General features: G+C 43.2%; 1 protein-coding gene across 1 annotated transcript in view; it reads right to left on the minus strand.

Annotated features, from left to right (window-relative positions):
- The window catches only part of EPYC (epiphycan), a 64,372-nt gene that overhangs the window by 18,842 nt on the left and 22,846 nt on the right, over positions 1-22,684 (minus strand). Inside the window, exon 2 of the mRNA XM_044277212.1 lies at positions 12,263-12,428. Within this exon, the coding sequence (XP_044133147.1) occupies positions 12,263-12,428 (166 nt within the window). The remainder of the gene's footprint in view (positions 1-12,262; positions 12,429-22,684) is intronic.

The following is a 22,684-nucleotide window of genomic DNA, read 5'->3' on the forward strand; positions in this document are numbered from 1 at the left end:
TAAAAAAGAGCATTTTTGCTCAGTGGGGAACTCTGTTCCTGGCACCCCAATCCAATCAAGATCTCTAATATCTCTTTTTTTAAATGCAGATTTTATCTTAAATGATAGCTAGATACCAGTAAAAATATTCAGCCAATGTTAAAAAAATAATCTTGGCCCACCATATCTATGATATGCCATCCCCTATACATTCATAGGCAATTATTGACAAATAATTATATTCTCAATGATATTTTGAACTTTATAATTCAATGTTAACACTGTTCTCATAAAAGATCCAGCTTTATCATGTTCTGCAGATTGCATTAATTTACTTCTATAGAGAAGTATTCTGTAATATCACAGGTTGCTCACATATGTAGGCAGAGATTTATAAAATGAACCTATGTAGTTACTTGATGTACACCATGGACTCCCGTTGTTTTTAATGACCTCCTGCCAAACTTCTAAGCAATGCATTTTCAAAGAAGACCAGCTACTTATAGTTTTTTTCTGCCTAGCAGATGTTCATTGATAATAGCTTCCAGCAGCAAGATCCCTTACAATTAGCATGTTTAGGGTGAACTCACAATATCAAAAAGTGTTAAGAAACTGGACATCTCCTTTATGTCAATATGGTTGATATCTAATATATTGGGCACCAGCCTAAGCCCTCATACAAGCAGCTGAGCCATGTCATTATTCCAACAATCTGTGGAGGTCTTAGTTTTTTTAAAGTTTAGTGACACTTTAAAGGGGTTTTGCAGGCCATACATATTGGCCAGATAGGTCATTAATATCAGATTGGCGGGGGTCTGACAACAGGCACCCCTGCCGATCAGCTGTTTGAAGAGGAGGCAGCTCTCCATGCAAGCGCAGCTTCCTGTTCATTACACTACTCTACTGTCTTGGAAGTTTCAGCAGTGCAGTGTAAGGTTTGTAGTGCTGCTTTCTTTCTATTACTTTGGAAGAGGAGACGACGGGCAGCCTAATGAACAGGAAGCAGCAATCGCATTGTGTCCCATCTCCTCTTCGAACAGCTGATCGGCGGGAATGCTGCAAATGCTGGGTGTTGGACCCACCACTCAGCTATTGATGACCTGTCCTGACAATAGGTCATCTATATGTATGGCCTGCACATCCAATCAATCATTGGATCAATTAGCAGGGATGAGTGTTTGTAGGAAAGATACACAGTGTAAATGTACAGCTGATCGCCTGATAAACAAGCAAAGACTCATTCATGGGGTGACCATATCATTTTTCCACCAAAGTTTCTGGCCAGCACATCACCCTGTGTAAACAGGATTTTTTTTTTCAGCCCACAAACAATGGATCGGTAGCCATACAGAAGGGATGATTGCTGCATTCAAGTACTCTCATCTCTGTAATTTTCATAAACAAATGGTTTATTCCCAATAATTGCCTGTAAACTGGCCGGTGTGAAAGAAGCATTATCTTATAATAGAAAAATATCATGTTCTCTAGTTATCAGCTATTTTCTTCCTACCCCATCTTAAAATAACATTCTTACTGAATTCTGGGATAAATAAGTTTGATTACCTACTCATCGAAGGATCAGATTACATCATCCCACAGAAGTATGTGGAGAAGGGAGGGTGAGCAGTGAGCAGCACAGTGAGAAAAGACAAGCATAGCCATGACTCAGCAGCTAATAGTAAGTTTTATATTTCACCTCAAGTGCTTCACACAAATCTTCCATCAAATTTGATTCTGGTCCGAATGCATTTGGGCCAATTTGAAAGTGCCCTGATTGCCCTGAACAGTCATGTATGACACTCTGAGTTCTCCTAGGACTCTATACCAGTGGTAGTGATGGACGTACATCTGCAGGGATGGTTCGCGAACGCGATCAAATGTTCGCGAACCCCAAGTTCGCAGTGGGTCCCATTCATTTTAATGGCAGACGAACTTGAAAAACCTTCAGCTCATATTTGCAGCCAAGAAATAATTACTAGAAGTGCACAAATAGTCCCACAACATGGAGAGTGACATACCAAATGTATTATTCGAATATATAACACCCGGCTTCAATCACTTGTTTTGGGGGGCGACTGGTATATCACACCAGTTATAATTATTTTGTCCAATACCGTTTGTCACTGTGTAGCAGAGGGAACACAGCAAAACCGCAAACAAATGCTGCCCTACCCAAATGCACTATATAGAAAGTATATTATTGGTACATAACACCCCGCTACTATCAGTTTTTTTAGGGGGGCGACTGGTATATCACACCAGTTATAATTATTTTTTCTAATTTAGTTTGCCACACTGTGTAGCTGCAGTATCACTGCAGAACCGCTCACCAGTCACCACCACTGCTGCACATTACAAATCCATAATAATATGCTTTCTATTTTAGAAAGTATATTATAAGTGTATTACACCCCTCTGTACTGCCCACCTATCAATGGTACACCTATACCAGTCCTTAAAAGGACTTTTGTGGACCTATTTGATAGCGTTTTTGTCCCTAACAGTCTGTCCCTGCCCCACACAGCAACCTTTCCCTACACTGGCAAAACACTGAATGTAAAATGGCGGCCAGATCAGGTTTATTTACATGGTACAGTAGAGGGTATGTCCATGTGCTGAAACGTCTCAATTGGCTGTCCTGTACAACCTGATGGATGTGTCATGGGTGCAAAGTTCGCCACAAACCGACCACCGGGCTAACTGCAAGGCCATCTCTACCCAGTGGTAACAAACAGCCTGCTTAACTTTGCGCCCTGATGTCCGAGTCCTTAAGGACACAGGGCATACAGGTACGCCCTGTGTATTTCCGATTACCGCCGCGTGGCGGGCTGTGATCGGAACGGGGTGCCTGCTGTAATCATTCAGCAAGGCACCCTGTGACAATGTCGAGGGGGTCCTGTGACCCCCCGTATTGGCAATCGCTGCAGATTAACCCCTTATATGTCGCGGTCCACGCTGACCGCGACATAGAAGTTGTTTTTTGGTTGAGGGAGCCCATCGAGTCCCCGCTCTGCTGTGGCAGGGACCCGATGGGTGAGAATGCCAACCTTGCATGCCATCGGGACCTGCCTTCTACGGGAGCCGAGGAGATCCAGCCTCAGGCTAGGTCTCCTAGGCAACCTGTTAGTGTATGACTCTGATGTATTGTAATGCATTGCAGAGGGGTTGAGATCCCCAAAGTTGAAGTCCCAGAGTGGGACAGAAATAAAGTAAAAAAAAAAGTGTTTTCAATAAAAAAATTACGTTTCAAGTTAAAAAAAGAAAACACGCCTCTTTCCCCTAATTTAATAATAAAAAATAATAAAAAACACACATATTAGATATTGCCGCATCCGTAACACCCGGCTCTATAAATATATCACATGATCCACCCCGTCCAATAGACCTCATAAAAAAAAAAAGGGTCAAAAAAGTCTTTTTTGTCACCTTACATCAATAAAACTGCAATACTAAGCGATCAAAAAGGCGTATGCCCCCCAAAATAGTACCAATCTAACTGTCACCTCATCCTACCAAAAATGAGCCCCTACATAGGACAATCACACAAAAAATAAAAAAAACCTATGGCTCTCAGACTATTGAGACACTAAAACATGATTTTTTTTGTTTAAAAAATTATATTAGTGTAAATAAAAAAAAGTTGACATACAGTACAGACCAAAAGTTTGGACACACTTTCTCATTCAAAGAGTTTTATTTATTTTCAGGACTATGAAAATTGTAGATTTAGGCTACTTTCACACTAGCGCTTGATCGGATCCGTTCTGAACGGATCCGATCATATTAATGCAGACGGAGGTTCCGTTCACAGTACGGATCCGTCTGCATTAATAACTTAGAAAATTTTCTAAGTGCGCAAGATGCCTGAGCGGATCCGTTCAGACTTTCAATGTAAAGTCAATGGGGGACGGATCCGCTTGAAGATTGAGCCATATGGTGACCTCTTCAAGCGGATCCGTTCCCATTGACTTACATTGTAAGTCTGAACGGATCCGCTCGCCTCCGCACGGCCAGGCGGACAGCTGAACGCTGCAAGCAGAGTTCAGCTGTCCGCCTGTCCGTGCGGAGGCGAGCGGAGCGGAGGCTGAACGCCGCCAGATTGATGCAGTCTGAGCGGATCCGCTCCATTCAGACTGCATCAGGGCTGGACGGAGGCGTTCGGGTCCGCTCGTGAGCTCCTTCAAATGGAGCTCACGAGCGGACCGACGAACGCTAGTGTGAAACTAGCCTAACACTGAAGGCATCAAAACGATGAATTAACACATGTGGAATTATATACATAACAAAAAAGTGTGAAACAACTGAAAATATGTCAAATTCTAGGTTCTTCAAAGTAGCCACCTTTTGCTTTGATTACTGCTTTGCACGCAGTCTCTTAATGAGCTTCAAGAGGTAGTCACTTGAAATGGTCTTCCTACAGTCTTGAAGGAGTTCCCAGAGATGCTTAGCACTTGTTGGCCCTTTTGCATTCTCTCTGCGGTCCAGCTCCCCCCAAACCATCTCGATTGGGTTCAGGTCTGGTGACTGTGGAGGCCAGGTCATCTGGCACAGCACCCCATCACTCTCCTTCATGGTCAAATAGCCCTTACACAGCCTGGAGGTGTGTTTGGGGTCATTGTCCTGTTGAAAAATAAATGATGGTCCAACTAAACGCAAACCGGATGGAATAGCATGCCACTGCAAGATGCTGTGGTAGCCATGCTGGTTCAGTATGCCTTCAATTTTGAATAAATCCCCAACAGTGTCACCAGCAAAGCACCCCCACACCATCACACCTCCTCCTCCATGCTTCACGGTGGGAACCAGGCATGTAGAGTCCATCCGTTCACCTTTTCTGCGTCGCACAAAGACACGGTGGTTGGAAACAAAGATCTCAAATTTGGACTCATCAGACCAAAGCACAGATTTCCACTGGTCTAATGTCCATTCCTTGTGTTCTTTAGCCCAAACATATCTCTTCTGCTTGTTGCCTGTTCTTAGCAGTGGTTTCCTAGCAGATATTATACCATGAAGGCCTGATTCACACAGTCTCCTCTTAACAGTTGTTCTAGAGATGTGTCTGCTGCTAGAACTCTGTGTGGCATTGACCTGGTCTCTAATCTGAGCTGCTGTTAACCTGCGATTTCTGAGGCTGGTGACTCGGATGAACTTATCCTCCACAGCAGAGGTGACTCTTGGTCTTCCTTTCCTGGGGCAGTGCGCATGTGAGCCAGTTTCTTTGTAGCGCTTGATGGTTTTTGTGACTGCACTTGGGGACACTTTCAAAGTTTTCCCAATTTTCCGGACTGACTGACCTTCATTTCTTAAAGTAATGATGGCCACTCGTTTTTCTTTACTTAGCTGCTTTTTTCTTGCCATAATACAAATTCTAACAGTCTATTTAGTAGGACTATCAGCTGTGCATCCACCTGACTTCTCCACAATGCAACTGATGGTCCCAACCCCATTTATAAGGCAAGAAATCCCACTTATTAAACCTGACAGGGCACACCTGTGAAGTGAAAACCATTTCAGATGACTACCTCTTGAAGCTCATCAAGAGAATGCCAAGAGTGTGCAAAGCAGTAATCAAAGCAAAAGGTGGCTACTTTGAAGAACCTAGAATGTGACATATTTTCAGTTGTTTCACACTTTTTTTTATGTATATAATTCCACATGTGTTAATTCATAGTTTTGATGCCTTCAGTGTGAATCTACAATTTTCATAGTCATGAAAATAAAGAAAACTCTTTGAATGAGAAGGTGTGTCTAAACTTTTGGTCTGTACTGTATTAGGTATTGCCGCGTCCATAAAAACCTTCTCTATAAAAATATCACATGACATAACCCCTCAGGTGAACACCGCAAAAAAAAAAAAGTGTCACCTTACATCACAAAAAGTGTAATACTAAGCGATCAAAAAGTCACATGCACCCTAAAATAGTACCAATCAAACCGTCATCTCATACCGAAAAAAATGAGCCCCTACATAAGACAGTCGCCCCAAAAATAAAAGAAACTATGGCTTTCAGAATATGGAGACACAAAAAAATATTTTTGTTTTCAAAAATGCTTTATTATAGAAAACTGAAACAAACAATATTTTGTATTGTCGCATCCGTAACAACCTGCTCTATAAAAATAGCTCATGATATAACCTGTCAGATGAATGTTGTAAATAACAAAATTTAAAAACAGTGCAAAAAACAGCTATTTTTTGTTACCTTGCTTCACAAAAAGTGCAATATAAAGCAACCAAAAATCATCTGTACCCTAAAATAGTATCAACAGGACTGCAACCTTATCCCATAGTTTCCAAAATGGGGTCACTTTTTTTGAGTTTCTACCCTATGGGTGCATCAGGGGGTCTTCAAATGTGACATAGCAAGTTAAAATTATCCCAGTGAAATCTACCCTCCAAAAACCATGTGGTGTTCCTTTCCTTTTGCGCCCTGCCGTGTGCCCGTACAGCAGTTTACGACCACATATGGGGTGTTTATATAAACTACAGAATCAGGGCAATAAATATTGAGTTTAATTTGGCTGTTAATGCTTGATTTGTTAGCGGAAAAAAATGATTAAAATGGAAAATCGGACAAAAAAGTGAAATTTTGAAATGTCATCTCAATTTTCCATTAATCCTTGTGGAACACCTAAAGGGTTAAAAACGTTTGTAAAATCTGTTTTTAATACCTTGAGGGGTATAGTTTCTAAAATGAGGTCATTTTTGGGTGGTTTCTATCTATTTTTGCTTCTAAACTTCTAAGCCTTGTAACGTCCCCAAAAAATAAAATTGCATTCCCAAAATGATGCAAACATGAAGTAGACATATGGGGAATGTAAATTAATAACTATTTTGGAGGTATTACTATGTATTATAGAAGTACAGAAATTGAAACTTTGAAATTTGCTAATTTTTCTAAATTTTTCCAAATTTTATATTTTTTTATAAATAAAAATGAATTTTTTTGACTCCATTTTACCAGTGTCATGAAGTACAATAAAGCGCTTTAAAGTTATTCACACATAAAGTGACACTGGTCAGATTTGCAAAAAATGGCCTGGTCCTTAAGGTGAAAATGAGCCCGGTCCTTAAGGGGTTAAGAATGCATCACACTGTAATTATTTTTCATGTTTTTGTTGAGTAGCAACAGGTAAGTTGCTCATATACATAGGCAGAGATTTATAAAATTAACCTTTGTAGCTACTTGATTTGTACTATGGACAGCTAGGAATGTATTTCAGTGGCCCAGCAGGTCCCTGACTTTAACCTAATCGAACATCCCTGGAGACACCTTAAAATGGCTGTCCACTGAGGATCCTCATCCAGCCTGACAGTGCTTCAGAGGATCTGCAGAGAGGAATGGCAAAAAATCCCCAAATCCAAGTGTGTAACTTGAGAATGATGGGGAACATTGAAACTTTTTTCTATTTTAGCACAATGCCAGATCATGAGAAAATTGTTGAATCTATATACACTACTCACAAAAAGTTAGGGATTAGGGATGAGCAAACATCATATTTTGAAGTTTGTGTTCGGGTTGTGGTATATGTTGAATTGCATTATGTATTCTGTTACCACGGAACATAGCGCAATTCCATGAGAGGACTCCTCATTATTGCAGGTATTTCTACCTGTGAGCAGTGGGGCTTGGGGTCAGTCTGTTTTGTGCCTTGCTGGGTGTAGCCCCTTGCTGCTGACGCAGGGGGTTTGCCATCTGCCCTTCTATATGGTATAGCCTGGTAAAGCATTGGTGTTTTATCATGTCTGTTTCCATGTTTTGCCTGCCAGTGTAACTGCTTCTGATCCTGTCTGTTCCATGTATAACTTGGTGGTGCTCAACTGCTTCTGATCCTGTCTGTTCCATGTCTAGCCTGGCAGTGCCTAACTGCTAACTTTGTCTGTTTCATGTCTAGCCTGGCTGTGCTTTCTGCTTCTGTTTCTGTCCTGTGTATGTCCTGGGATCTCCGGAGGGAGGGCATTTAGTCTGTGTGCAGCTCTTCCTGTGACTGCCAAGCTACCTTTCTGCATGGGGTCCAGGCATCTGCTTGTGCGCTGGTTCCCATTTGTTGTATGAGCCATGTCCTGAGTTTGTTTGGGTTCCAGTCCTTCTGCTGTCTGTTCCACTGGTGCTTGCACCAGAGTGGTTCTCTGCAGGTAGCAGCCAAGTGTAACAGGGCCATCCTGGAGGTGCGACCAGTGAGCCCTCGGCCAAGTTCATCCCCACCACCAGGTTCTCTGTGAAGAATGGGGCTCGCTGGTTCCCTGCCCTCTTGGTTTGGCCTCCTGCCCTTCCGGTGCACTTGGTTCAGTGGTAGTGCTACCACTATTCCCTTGCCTGCTGTTCCTGTTACTGTCATGATTATTTATTAAATGTGTGACAGAGTATTCAGTTGGTTCCTGGTCTGTAATCTACCTGTCTTGTTCTGTTTGCATAATGTTCCGGAGGTCTGCCCAGTCCTCCGGAATGTGACAGAGCCTTTGGTGGTGGTGGTGTTACAGTGTGGACAGGTGTGTCTAGTCAATACAAAACTGCCCTACACTTTGTGAATGAATGACAAGCACGTACTACTTGAATAACATTATTAATCCAGTCATAGTGCTTCTGCATGAACAAAACAGGTTGGCTCGCCTGGAAATTTTCCAGGATGGCTCGCCTGGAAAAGTAGTGGCGGCTGGGCACAACGTACTGTGGGACAGATTCTTAAAACTGTCTGTGTCCACCAGACGGAATGACAGCATTTCAAAGGCCAGGAATTTAGAAATGCTGACATTTAGGATCGCGGGTGGGTAGGGGGGTACTTCCTCTTTCGCTCCAGTGTTTAAGAGATAGACAGCTGAACGCTTCCATGGGACATTGTGGAGATGCTTGGTGGCCGAGGTGATGGCGTTGGTGCCACATCCTCTGCTTGCGGTGTGCTAGGTGCCACTGTCATTCCAGAAGGGGATGAAGAGGCCGAGACTGCAGCAGAAGAGGAAGCAGGACGAGCCAGAGACCTTTCTTGGTTTTTACTCCACTGCAGCTTGTGCTTTGCACTTAGATGCCTGGTCATGCAGGATGTGCCCAGGTTTAGAACGTTTATGCCTCGCTTCAGGCTCTGATTGCACAGCGTGCAAACCACTCGTGTCTTGTCATCAGCACATTGTCTGAAGAACTGCCACGCCAAGGAACTCCTTGGAGCTGGCTTTGGTGTGCTCGGTCCCTTGGTGTAGTGTGGGCAGTAGCAGGAGTACTGTCTAGGGGACGGGTACTCCGCTTTTGCACCCTGCTCCCTCTTTGCTGTGCTGTTGGTTCTGTGCGACCACCGCCTCTTCCTCCGAACTGCACAGGTTACTCGCATGACCTTGATTCCATGTGGGGTCGAGGACCTCATCATCTTCCACATTATCTTCTACCAAGTCTTCACCCCTGCCCTCCTTGTCGGTCTGCACACTGCAGAAAGCCGCAGCAGTTGGCACCTGTTTTTCATCATCATCTGAGACGTCCTGCGGTGGTCCTCCCATGTACTCATCTTAAAACATAAGTGGTTGGGCATCTCTTCCACTTCTGGGGCAGGGCTATGTGGATGGCCCTAGGAAACCCTGCCAGCAGAGTCATCAAAAAGCAGAAGAGACTGCTGCATGACTTCGGGCTCAGACTGCTTGGCTGATTTGCAAGGGGGTAAGTTGAAAGACTGATTGCCATGGGCTGCAGGTGCCAACTCTGATCTTTCAGCAGGGGACTGGGTGGGAGACAATGTGAAGGAACTAGAGTCACTGTCAGCCACCAAATCTAAGATCGCCTGTCCTTGTTCTGGCCTCACCATTCGTAGAGCCGCATTCGGCCCTACCAAATAACGCTGAAGGTTCTGTCACCTACTCGCACCTGAGGAAGGTGTTTCACTTGGTGTGTAGCTGGTACACATCGACCACGTCCTCTCCCTGCAACAGGAGTTCCACCAACACTAGCAGCACTGCGAACAGGGCCACTTCCCTTGTTTGACGCTCTCCTCATTTTTTGCGGTCACCCACTGAAGTAACAGACATTTTTACAAAATTAAGTTCCTTGTGAACAATGCAGAGCAGGGGTTTTTTGATGGCCAAAATGGGTTAATGTCACCCAACAATGGAACAGACAAATTTTAGAAATGTAGGTCCCTGTCACCTAGGCAGAGCAGGGGGTTTTGAAAGGGAAAAATGGGTTAATGTCACCCAACAATGGAACAGACAAATTTTTTAAACTTATTGCCCAGTCTTCTATGCAGTGCAGGCAGCAAAGGTACTTTATTGCCCAAAAAAAGATTTTTTTCTCACACACAATGAAACAGATGGATTTAACTGTATTTCTTTAACTACAAGAAATGCAGCACAAGGCTATAAGGTACTTTTTTGCCCCCCCCCCCAAAAGGGTTACTTTAACCCTAAATGAAACAGATGGATTTAACTGTGATTATATTTCACTCTCACAAATGAAGCACAGGGTTTTTTAACATAAAAAATGGTGGATATGTCACTCCTACGATGGAACATATGGATTTGCTGAATTTATGTGCCTGCCTGTCACATGTGCAGTACTTTACACCCAAAAATGTGAATTTGAAGCCCACAAATTTAACAGCGGTATTTAATGGTTTTATTTGACTGACAGGAACGCAGCGTAGGCCACAAATGTACTTTATAGCAGCAAAAAATGTAACTGCAGTATTTGGCAGTTTTATTGGACTGTCAAAAATGAAGCACAGGACAAAAAGGAACTTTTTTTTAACCCTAAATGAAACAGGCCTCAGAGGTACTTTACAACAAAAAATGTAAATATGTCACCCCACAATGGAACAGATGGATTTAACTGATTATATTTCACTCTCAGAAATGCATCACAGGGGTACTTTACAGAAATAAAATGAGGATATGTCACCCCCTGGGTCCCTGAACTCACAGACAGTATTATTTTCCCTTCCCCTGGCACATATGCAGTGCAGGTGCACTTTAAAAATGGGTATATGTCAGCCACTAAACTACCAGAACAGAATTAAATTATTGTCCCTGGCACATGTGCAGTGCTGGTGCATTGCTGTTGCACAAAATGGCCACCGACGCCCACCTAACTAACAGACGGAGTAAAACTTTTTTTCAGTCTCACTGGGCTCAGGGCAGGGTACAAAAATGTTGCATTGCACCCCCAAAACAAAAAACGCTGTAGATCGCTGACTACACACCAAGTGCAGATATCAGATCCTTTCCTAATCTCTCCCTCACAGCAGCATCCTATCCCTATAACTAGTAAGAGTTGAGTGACGTGCGGCGCTATGTGACTCCAGCTTATATAGAGGCTGGGTCACATGCTGCACTTGGCCAATCACAAACATGCCATTAGTACGCATGGCTGTGATGGCTTTTAAGGGCACACTAGTTAAACGCTCATTGATTGGCTGCCCAGCAGCCTTTCAAAAAGCGCCATTAAATCGCCGAACACCAAAATCGAACCTAAGCTTTTACGAAAATGTCCATGCCGGGTACAAAAAACCCTAAAGTTCGGTACGAACCCGAACTTTGCAGTTCGGGTTCGCTCAACCCTTGTCAGATATGTATTGTAAAAGATTGGGTGGTATAGCTTTATTGATTGGTATTGCTTTAAAAAATTGCTATAGCAGTAGCTAACTATTGTCTTACTAAACTCTCCCTGTGATTAAACTATATATATATATATATATATATATATATATATATATATTATATTTAAAGATAAGATTTTTTTCTTTTTCTGTCAGACATTCTATTACAGCAATTTATAACCCCAGAGAACACATCCATTTCCTGGCTGGGATCTTATATAGTGCCTATGACACATATCAGTATAGTCCCTCCTGATGCTGATTGGCTGAGGCTGACTGCAGGGCAAACCCACCAGCCAGGGCACCTTGTGGATTCATGTGATCAAGCTCTTTCATCTTTCCTGCTGTGCGGTTTTCTGATCTGCAAAATGGTGGATGTCATCTTGAATGATTTGTTCAAAAAGAATTGCAAAAGTTTCGGATTCGCTAGAGTCCAAATTTTTGGGTAAATTTGTAATGAATTTAATTAGTTATGATTTGATTTGATCATCTATAATAGTAATAAACCTAAAATAACCACTCAAAAGTTAAAATTGTTAAACAAAAGCAGAACCGAAAAAGTGAAAAATGTATAAATATAAAACATATTACACTTTAAGCATGTAATTATTAATCCAATATATATTATTAATTTATAGACATTTCAAAACCATTTCTTTGCAAGCAATATTACAGAGCTAAGTTCATGTAACTATATACTATGGACACAAACCTCCACTTGCTTCTGGAATTTGGACTCCAGGAGACAAGGGCCCCTGTGGTGAAGATCCATCAATTAACTTTGGTGTAGATTCCTCATCTTCTTCAATTTCTTCTTGAACTGGTTCTGGAGATAGAATGGGTCTATTCACAATAGGCAGTACAGTTCCAATTTCTATCTAAAAGAGAAAAAAGTATGTTTATTGATCAAAAACATTATAGCACTCCTGTACATTCATTATTAAAAGATATGGGTACAGAGATATAAGGTTGGCCACTAGGTGTCGCTATGCAACAAATCCTTTTTTTCTTGCATCATTTTTGCACAGACTGTTGCCAGTGCTGTACATGAACCTAATCAACTTTTACCCTGTGAAGCAGAAAATAATTGCAGAAGTCTGAAAAAATGTATAGTCGTGGCTAAAATGCCCTAAAGACAATACTAAAAGCATGCTGCTGTGTTGTCATCATTTTCAGTTAAATATATGGTAGCAAAAACTAGTTTTTACAGTATTCAAATATATGTTGAATACACATTTGGATATATATAATATGTACTGTATAGATTTTATGAGTTTATATATAATTTACATATTTTTTTTTCTCTTTTATTATGGCATTCAACGTTAAAATTAATAGATGGTATAGATTTATTGTACAGGTCAAGACAAGTGTGGGGTTTAGGGATGAATGAACTCATTCTAAAGAATCAGTTTGTCTCATTAGCAAGAGTTCTTCACCTCTGAGGGGCTGTCAGTGCAGGTGAAGATGCAACCGCAACCTGTTGATTGGAAGGGCCAGAATATAGGCCAGCCCTAACGATCTGGGCCCTGCGCCGATGCTCTGAGTAGCAAAACAGGCGCAGAAGCTCAAATTTGGCCTTGGGAGTAGTGCTTGCACTCTCAGTTCAGCTTTACACTCTTATCAGTAATAAGACCATCTACTTGGCTAATGCGCTCTGAAAGAGCAGAGATTAAAATCCATAAATTACAACTTTTACATGAATCACTACTCATAAAACTATGGGGCACTGCCACTTCTGAATGTAAGACAGCTTTCACATTTAGACCTTTTTCTACTCCTGAAACAGACGAAGAAAACGGTAAATAAGACGGACCTACCATCCCGTCCCATTCACCGCCCACTTATTTAGACCTAGCGTGGGCAGGGAGGAGTCCTCTGCTGCATAATGGAAACCAGATGGATCCATTATGTGGCCCATAGACCGGAATGCAAAACGGAAAGCCTCTAAAGGCATTCCATCATAGAATTCTGTTATGGCCCGTGGTAACGGAATCCATAACGAAATAGTAATAAAACCCAGAACTCGAACTTGTAAAACACAAGTTTTCTTATCCCTAGTCCTGTGCAATCACAACAAAAATGTGAATTGGACAGAGACACAAAATATGGTGGTGGGTTTGAGGTCTGAGTTAACTTTCCAGAAGGACAAAAGTCGTTTTGAGGGAAAAGATTCAGCAAAACTTGTGAATTAGTAATTAAAAGCTCTGCTTTTTTTCAACTGAAAGGCCAAGCGGGATCATATCAATGATTCACAGCTGTTTCTGTATACACAGTCATGGAGGAAAGGCTAACCCCGGTAACCCTCCCTCTTCCCTGTCCCTTCGCTGTGACTGAAAGCCGGCTGTTCGGCAAAGGCAGCCGAACTCTCGTGCACAAGCAATGTCAGTCACAGCGAAGGGGCAGGGAAGGGGGCGTGGTTACCGCTGCCTCCTTGACTTCAATCATGTGTGCAGAAGCATGCCGGGCAGGGGATAAAACAATTTTTTCAGTACGTTTGCTGCATCTGCCTTCAGAAACACACTGCTGGCTACAGGCAGGTACTGCTGGCGGCTTGGGATGGTTTTGGGAGGTGACAGGTTCCCTTTAAGAAACATTCTTTTCTGTATATTTACTTGTACATAAAGTGCAAGTGCTGCCAAAAATTACAAGCAAGAGGCACTCCGATACAACCTGTATATCACATAAAGGAGGGCCTCATTCACATTGTGGTACAATAGTTCAGGTAGTGGGACTCCTATAATTATAAAGCCTATGCACTAAGTGAAAGGGCTGCCAAAAATTAGAAGGAACAGGCACTCAAAAACACCCTTTATTACACATAAAGGAGGGCATCATACACACCCTTGAAAAATTATGATTGATGGCATGCTGGTGACCCTCAAAATCATTTGGAGCCAAGGCCTGCTGATCTGACGATCTAAAACATTAGGGGCTAGGGCCTGCTGCTGCATTGGTGATTCTAGATAACCTCTGTGTGATTGCACATCCCCGTGACGGCGATGATCCATTTGGATGTCTGCCCTATCAACTTTCGATGTTCTTTTCTGCGCCTACCATGGTGATCACGAGCAACGAAGAATCAGGGTTTGATGCCGCAGAGGGAGCCTGAGAAAAGGCTACCACATCCAAGGGAGATCAATGGCTGAAATCTAATTGGTTGTTGTTGCCTTGCCCCTTTTTTTTTCCTAATTGTTAACCACCCAGAGAGGGTGGGTAAAGTAATTAAGTAACAAGCATCCAAGGAAGGCAGCAGGCAAGCGGCAATTACCCACTCCCGACTCGGGGAGGTAGTGACGATAAATAACAATACAGCACTCTTAAGAGGCCCTGTTATTAAAATTAGTACACTTTCCGTTAATGAGGATCTATTGGAGGGCAAGTCTGGTGACAGCAGTCTACTCGCTCCACAACGGTCACCCAGTTTGCCATCATGGTGAGGATTGTGTTGACCAGACTCTTGGCTACTGAGACTGGACTTGTAGGTGAGGGCCTGCTGCCTGCCTGACTTTAGATAACTTCTAGGCGATCGCACGTCCCCTTGACAGCGACGATACATTTGGATGTCTGCCCTATCAACTTTGGAGCAATTTTTCAACAAGGACCTTATGGTATAGCACCGTTTTGCGTGTCCTCTCCACCAGAGGAATGAGAGATAAGAAGTTCTCTTTGTAGCGGAGGTTGAGAAGGGTGAGCAACCAGTAATCCGTGTTGTCTAAAATGCGTATAACATGCGGGTCGTGGGAAAGGCATCCTAACATGAAGTCAGCCATGTGTGCCAGAGTACAAAAAGGCAAGACTTCGCTATTATCATCAGAAAATAAGCTGACCCTGTAAAAGATTGCAGGTGAGGGCCTGCAGGTGAGGTGACCGTGTAAAACATTATATGCGAGGGCCTTCAGTTGAGCTGACCCTGTAAAACATTATATGCGAGGGCCTGCAGGTGAGCTGACCCTGTCAAACATTATATGTGAGGGCCTGCAGGTGAGCTGACCCTGTAAAAAATAAGTATGTTGATATGATGGAAGAGGAGGAGGATGAGAAAAGGAAGATTTAACCATATATCCTTTTTTGTGGTGGAAGGGGTGCATGGGAATACAGTGTATTCAATACACCATAAAAGCCACATTTAAAGTGCCTTTATGTTCAGCCGCTTTCCTCTGGTGGAGTAGAGAAGTCAGGGGCAATCTAGGCCTTGTTCATTTTGATAAGAGTCAGCCTGTCAGCATTTTCAGTTGACAGGCGGATGCGCTTATCAGTTACTATGCCCCCAGCAGCACTAAATACCCGCTCTGACAAAACTCTGGCGGCGGGGCAGGCCAGAATCTCCAAGGCGTAGAGCGCCAGTTTGTGCCACGTGTCCAGCTTGGACACATAATAGTTGTAAGGCACAAAGGGATCACTGAGGACACTGACACGGTCTGCTACGTACTCCTTCACCATCTTCCAAAACTTTTCCCTCCTTGTGACACTAGGCCGTACATCAGGGTGAGGGTGCTGGTGGGGTGTCATGAAACTGTCCCAGGCCTTGGAGAGTGTTGCCCTGCCTCTTTTGGAACTGCTGTGTGTTCACCTTGTCTCCCCTCCTCGGTTGCCCAGAGAAGTACGGACTCTGCCTCCAGCATTGTCAGATGGAAATGTTTGGAGCAATTTTTCAACAAGGAGCTTCTGGTATTGCACGGTTTTGCCCGTCCTCTCCACCTGAGGAATAAGAGATGAGAAATTCTCTTTGTAGCGAGGGTCAAGAAGGGTGAACAACCAGTAATCCGTGTTGTCTAAAAGGGCGGGAAAGGCAGCCTAACATGAAGTCAGCCATGTGTGCCAGAGTACCAACAGGCAAGACTCTCAATATCCTCATCCTCTTCCTCCTCTTCTGCCCACCCACGCTGAACAGATGGAATTAAACGTCCATGGGTACTACCCTCTGTAGCAGAGGCAACCGTCTCCTGCTCCTCCTCCTCCTCTTCAACGTCCAATTTGCGCTTTAGAAGACTGAAGGAGAGTGGTCTGGCTATCACCCTGTGTAATGTCGTCTTCCCTCATTTCCAGCTCTTCCACATGCAAAGCGTTGTCCTTAATTTTGAGCAGCGAGCATTTGAGTAGACACAGAAGTGGGATGGTCACGCTGATAATAGTGTTATTGCCGCTCAACATCTATGTTAATTCCTCAAAGTTCCTCAAACTTCACAAAGGTCAGAAATCCATGTCCACTCCTTGCTTCTGATTAGCATAAACTGACTGGAAAGGCGACGACAATGTTGCAGCTGGTATTCCACTACTGCCCTCTGCTGCTCACAAAGCCTGGCCAACATGTAGAACATAGAGTTCCAACATGCGCTCGCGTTGCACAAGAGCCGGTGAGCTGGCAAGTTAAAGTGCTGCTGCAGCGTTGACAGACCGGCTGAAGCTGTCGATGATTTGCGGAAATGTGCACACACGTGGTACACCTTCACCAGTAGCTCAGTCAAATTGGGGTAGGTTTTGAGAAACCGCTGAACCACTAAGTTTAAGACTTGGGCTAGGCATGGGATGTGTCTGAGCTTGCCGATCTCCAAAGCCGCCACCAAGTTACAGCCATTATCACACACAACCATGCCTGGCTGTAGGTTGAGTGGCGAAAGCCACAGCTCAGTCTGGTCTCTTATGCCCTGCAACAGCTCTGCGGTGGTGTGCTGTTTGTCCCCTAAGCATATCAGCTTCAGCACGGCCTGTTGACTCTTCCCCACTGCAGTGCTACACTGCTTCCAGATACCGGCTGATGGCTGACTGGTTCTGCACACGGATAATTCGGAGGTGGAAGTGGAGGCAGAGGAGGAGAAGTGGGGGTTGGAGCCACTAACGTAGATGCTGGTGAAAACCCTGATGGTATTAGGGCACGCAATACTCAGCGTCGGTAGCTCCCAGGGTATGACTCGCTCCCGGCCTTCACAATGTTCACCCAGTGTGCCATCAGGGAAATGTAGCGTCCCTGGCCAAATTCACTTGTCCATTTGTCCGTGGTTAAGTGGACCTTCCCAGTAACTGCGTTGGTCAGGGCAAATGTGACCTTTCGGGACACATGTTGGTGTAAGGCGGGCACGGCACACCTTGAATAATAGTGGTGGCTGGGTACAGAGTACCACGGGATATCAGGCTGCGGAAGGCCTCATTTTCCACAAGCTGCTCATTTAGTGCTATGGCCTGTGGGTGGGTGGCTGGATATTTGCATTCAAATGCCTGGAGTAATGACATTTGGACGCTGTGCTGGGACAGGGAAGTGAATGTGGTCAATGATGGTGCTCGTGAAGGTCCAGGTGCAGGGCAGGACACATCCTCGTCTGTGCCTTCGATAGGCGATTGGCCAGCACGTACCATAGAGGAAGAGGAGGCAGTGGTGTGACTCGCAGACACAGATTGTGGACCCAGGCATTCGTCCCACTTATTATGGTGCTTGGATGCCATGTGGCGGATCATGCTGGTGAGGTTGCTAGCGTTCACGCCCCGGCTCATTTTTGTATGGCACAGGTTGCAAACTACTATTCTTTTGTCGTCCATACTTTCCTAAAAAAAAGCGCCATACTGCAGAACACCTACCCCTTGGCAAGAGAGATTTATGTAAGGGGGTGCTCCGTGGAACAGTTGCGGGCATGTTTGGTGTTGCATGCCTTCTGCCTTTTGCCACCCCACTGCTTCTTCCAGACTGTTGCGGTGCTGCAGATCCTTCCCCCTCTGAAATGCTGTCCTCAATCAGCTATCCACCTTCCCAGGTTGGGTCAGTGACCTCATCGTCCACCACCTCCTCTTCCATGTCCTCACTTTGATGATCATCCTCTTGATTTGTTGACCTAACCACAACCTCAGTGATTGACAACTGTGTCTCATCCTCTTCATCAACCTCTTGAGACAGTAATTGCGGTTGACTCATTGGTAACGGTGTCTCATCATCATCCACCTCATTAAACACTAACTGCCTTTCCCCACCGTCATGTTCTTGTGACTGTGGATGCTCAATAGGTTGGGAATCAGGGCACAAGATCTCATGTCCCTCTTCAAGCGTGCTTGGCGAAAGGGCCAAATCAAGTAATGACGATGAATAGAGCTACTCTGAGTGTGGGATCACTTTTTGGGCCAGACTCTTCATGGTGGGAGGAAGGAAGATCACGGAGAGGATTCTGTTGACCAAACTCTTGGCTACTGAGACTGGACTTTGTGGAAGACAGGGGTGGTGCTTAACCGACTGGAAGCATAATCTGCTGCAATCCAACCGACCAACTGGTTGCACTGGTCTGACTTCAAGAGTTTTGTTCTGCCATGCCCTGCAAACTGGGACATGAAGCTAGGTATCGTGGATGATTGTTTTTCTTATGCTCTGGCAGCAGGCACAGTTTCAACGCGCCCAGGGCCACGGCCTCTGCGTAAACCATCAGCATCATGGCCACTTCCCCGTCCCTTACTACTCGCCTTCTTCATATCAAATGTTATATGCATGCTTGACACACAAGATGTGGCACGGATGTCACAGTTCACAGCAAGCACAGTTTATGGAAAAAGTACGTAAGTATAGAAAAAGGAAAATAGACTTCACTTATATTTCTCCAATCTTTGGCCCTGACGCACAGAAGGTATTGGACATATGTCACAAGTCACTGCAGACACCTTCTATAAAAAAAAAGTATTGAAAATGATTGAAAAAATATATAGTAAGTTTCACTCATATTTCTCCAATCTCTGGCCCTGACACACAGAAGGTATTGGACAGATGTCACAAGTCACTGCAGACACCCTCTATAGAAAAAGTATTAAAAATTTAGGAAAAAATAAATTAATTTTCACTTAAATTTCTCCTATCTCTGGCCCTGACACACAGAAGGTATTAGAAAGATGTCACAAGTCACTGCAGACACCCTCTATAGAAAAAGTATTGAAAATGAAAGAGAAAATATATTAATTTTCACTTATATTTCTCCAATCTCTGGCCCTGACACACAGAAGGTATTGGACAGATGTCACAAGTCACTGCAGACACCATCTATAGAAAAAAGTATTGAAAATGAAGGAAAAAATATATAAATGTTACTTATATTTCTCTAATCTCTGGCCCTGACACACAGAAGGTATTGGACAGATGTCTTAAGTCACTGCAGACACAGTCTATAGAAAAAGTATTGAGGATAAAGGAAAAAATATAGTAATTTTCCATTATATTTCTCCTATCTCTGGCCCTGACACACAGAATGTATTGGACAGATGTCACAAGTCACTGCAGACACCCTCTATAGAAAAAGTATTGAAAATGAAGAAAAAAATATAATAATTTTCACTTATATGTCTCCTATCTCTGGCAATGACACACAGAAGGTATTGGAAAGATGTCTTTAGTCACTGTAGACACACTCTATAGAAAAAGTATTCTAAATGCTGAAAAAAAAAAAATTGGTACTGTAGCTATAAAATACTGCCAGCCTGCCACCACACACAATAGTCCTTAAAAGGATTTTTGGGTCTTTTAAAACGTTTTCTAATAAATAGATTGCGATAACACTCCCTACACTCTCTGTCCCTTCCAAAGCGCAGTTCTCCCTGACTACAAATGAGCTGAACATGCGTTATCGGGTGCACCTGATGACGTTTTTCAGCCAGCCAATCACTGCTACTGGCATTACAGTAAGGGCAGTACTTACCTGCACGTTTATTGGCTGCATAGCAGCCGTGAAACATGCGGGGGAGGAGACTCGAGCATGGTGCTTGAGCACATGCAGCACTCGGCCGAGTACCACTACGTGCCGAGCATAGCGATGCTCGAGCCGAACAGCAGTTCGGTCGAGCATGCTCGCTCAACATTACTGCCAATCATTGATAGGACCAACCATGTAGCTATTGAGCATAGAAAGAGCAAAGGTTTAAATAAAAATACTAATTATACTAAGCATTTTCTTACAAAACTACATATCAATCTGCTCAACTCTTCCTGCTCTATAACACGCTGCAGATTGCATTGCATTTTCATGGAGACAGCTTCCCTTTTAAAACAGGTAAGGATATATTAAAAAGTATCCAAACCAGTCAATGCTCTATGACAGGGATACTTAACTGGTAGACCACCTGCATGTCCTGATTTCCACTGTATATGTAATGAAAGAACGAAACGAAAAATAAAAGGAAGAAAAATATGTCTAAGGTCTGTTGAATAAAGGCAAAGGGGATTGTATGTCAACATGTAAATGTTAAATCATACCACTAATCAACTTATCCACTATAGTAAAATTAGTATCTAATATAGAATTAAAGTGATTGCTTAATTAAATGAGTTTTCTTGGAGTTTGATCTTGATGGCCTATCCTCAGAATAGGCCATAAATATCTGATCGGTGGTGGTTCGACACCTGCAATCTAGGCCGATTAGCTACTCTAAATGGCTGTGACGCTCCAATGTACACATTCCCTGTGTAAATGTGTTACATAGATAGCTATCATTCACTGATAAGACTGCATACTTGGCTACTGAGCTCAAAAAGAGCGGCAATTAAAATGTATACATTCTAAGTTTTAATGACTCTTTCCCCATAAAACTATATTTTAATCTGCTCAATTCTTCCTGCTCTATAACATGCAGCTGCTTAAAATAAGTAGGGACATTGATTACAATAGTCTGAGTGAAGACTATGATGGCAAGAACACCCACACAGTTAGAGCTCATGCAGACAGTGGCCATATGTTTTGTTCCGCACCCGTTCCGCATTTTCTATGAGTGTGATGGCCATGTGCGGTCCACAAATTGCGGAACACACACAGGCCAGTATCCGAGTTTTTCAGATCCGCAATTTGCGGACCACAAAACACATACGGTCATCTGAATGAGCCCTTAGGTTACTTCTCCTGGAGTCCAGGAGAAATGGGACTACTTAAAAGGGGCACTATTGAAGGCAACAGAAAATTGCATTAGGCTTGTCAGTAAAAGCAAAAAAAGGAAGAGACCACTGTGGTACTCAGCAGAAGTGGCCAAAATCATTAAAAACAAAAAGATAGCATTTAGGAATTATTTAAAAAAAACAAGGATGACAGGCAAATTTATAAGATTAGGCAGAGAGAGGCCAAACAAGTTATAAGAGCTTCTAAAGCACAGGCAGAAGAGAAATTAGCTCAGTCAGGGAAAAAAGGCGATAAGGCATTCTTCCGATACATAAATTAAAAAAGGAAACTAAAACAAGGAATTACCAAATTAAAAACAAAAGAAGGAAGGTATATGGAAGAAGATAAAGAACTAGCTGACTGCCTCAATGAATACTTCTGTTCAGTTTTTGCAAAGGAAAATGAAGGAGAAGGACCTCAGTTAGGAAAGAAGACTAATGAATCTTTTGATGCATGTGTCTTTACAGAGGAAGAGGTTCTAAGTCAACTGTCTAAAATTAATACAAATAAGTCACAGGGGCCTGATAGGATATACCCAAAGCTATTAAAAGAGCTCAGTGGTGAACTAGCAAAACCATTAACAGATTTATTTAACCAATCACTGGCAACAGGAGTTGTCCCAGAAGATTGGAAATTAGCAAATGTTGTGCCCATTCACAAGAAAGGTAGTAGGGAGGAATCGGGCAACTATAGGCCAGTAAGCCTGACATCAATAGTGGGGAAATTAATGGAAACCATACTTAAGGAGAGGATTGTGGAAAATCTAAAATTTCATGGATTGAAAGATGAAAAACAGCATGGGTTTACTTCAGGGAGATCATGTCAAACTAATCTTATGATTTTTTTGATTGGGTGACTAAAATAATAGATGGCGGAGGTGCAGTAGACATCGCTTATCTAGACTTTAGTAAGGCTTTTGATACTGACCCACATAGAAGGCTTATCAATAAAGTGCAGTCTTTGGGCTTGGACTCCCATATTGTTGAATGGATTAGGCAGTGGCTGAGGGACAGGCAACAGAGGGTTGTAGTCAATGGAGTATATTCAGACCAAGGTCTTGTTACCAGTGGGGTACCTCAGGGATCTGTTCTGGGACCCATATTGTTTAATATCTTTATCAGCAAAATTGCAGAAGGCCTCAATGGTAAGGTGTGTCTTTTTGCTGATGACACAAAGATTTGTAAGAGGGTTGATGTTCCTGGAGGGAAACACCAAATGGAAAAGGACTTAGGAAAACTAGAGGAATT

Source organism: Bufo gargarizans, chromosome 2 (genome assembly GCF_014858855.1).
Source record: "Bufo gargarizans isolate SCDJY-AF-19 chromosome 2, ASM1485885v1, whole genome shotgun sequence".
In the NCBI taxonomy this organism is placed as follows: Eukaryota; Metazoa; Chordata; class Amphibia; order Anura; family Bufonidae; genus Bufo; species Bufo gargarizans.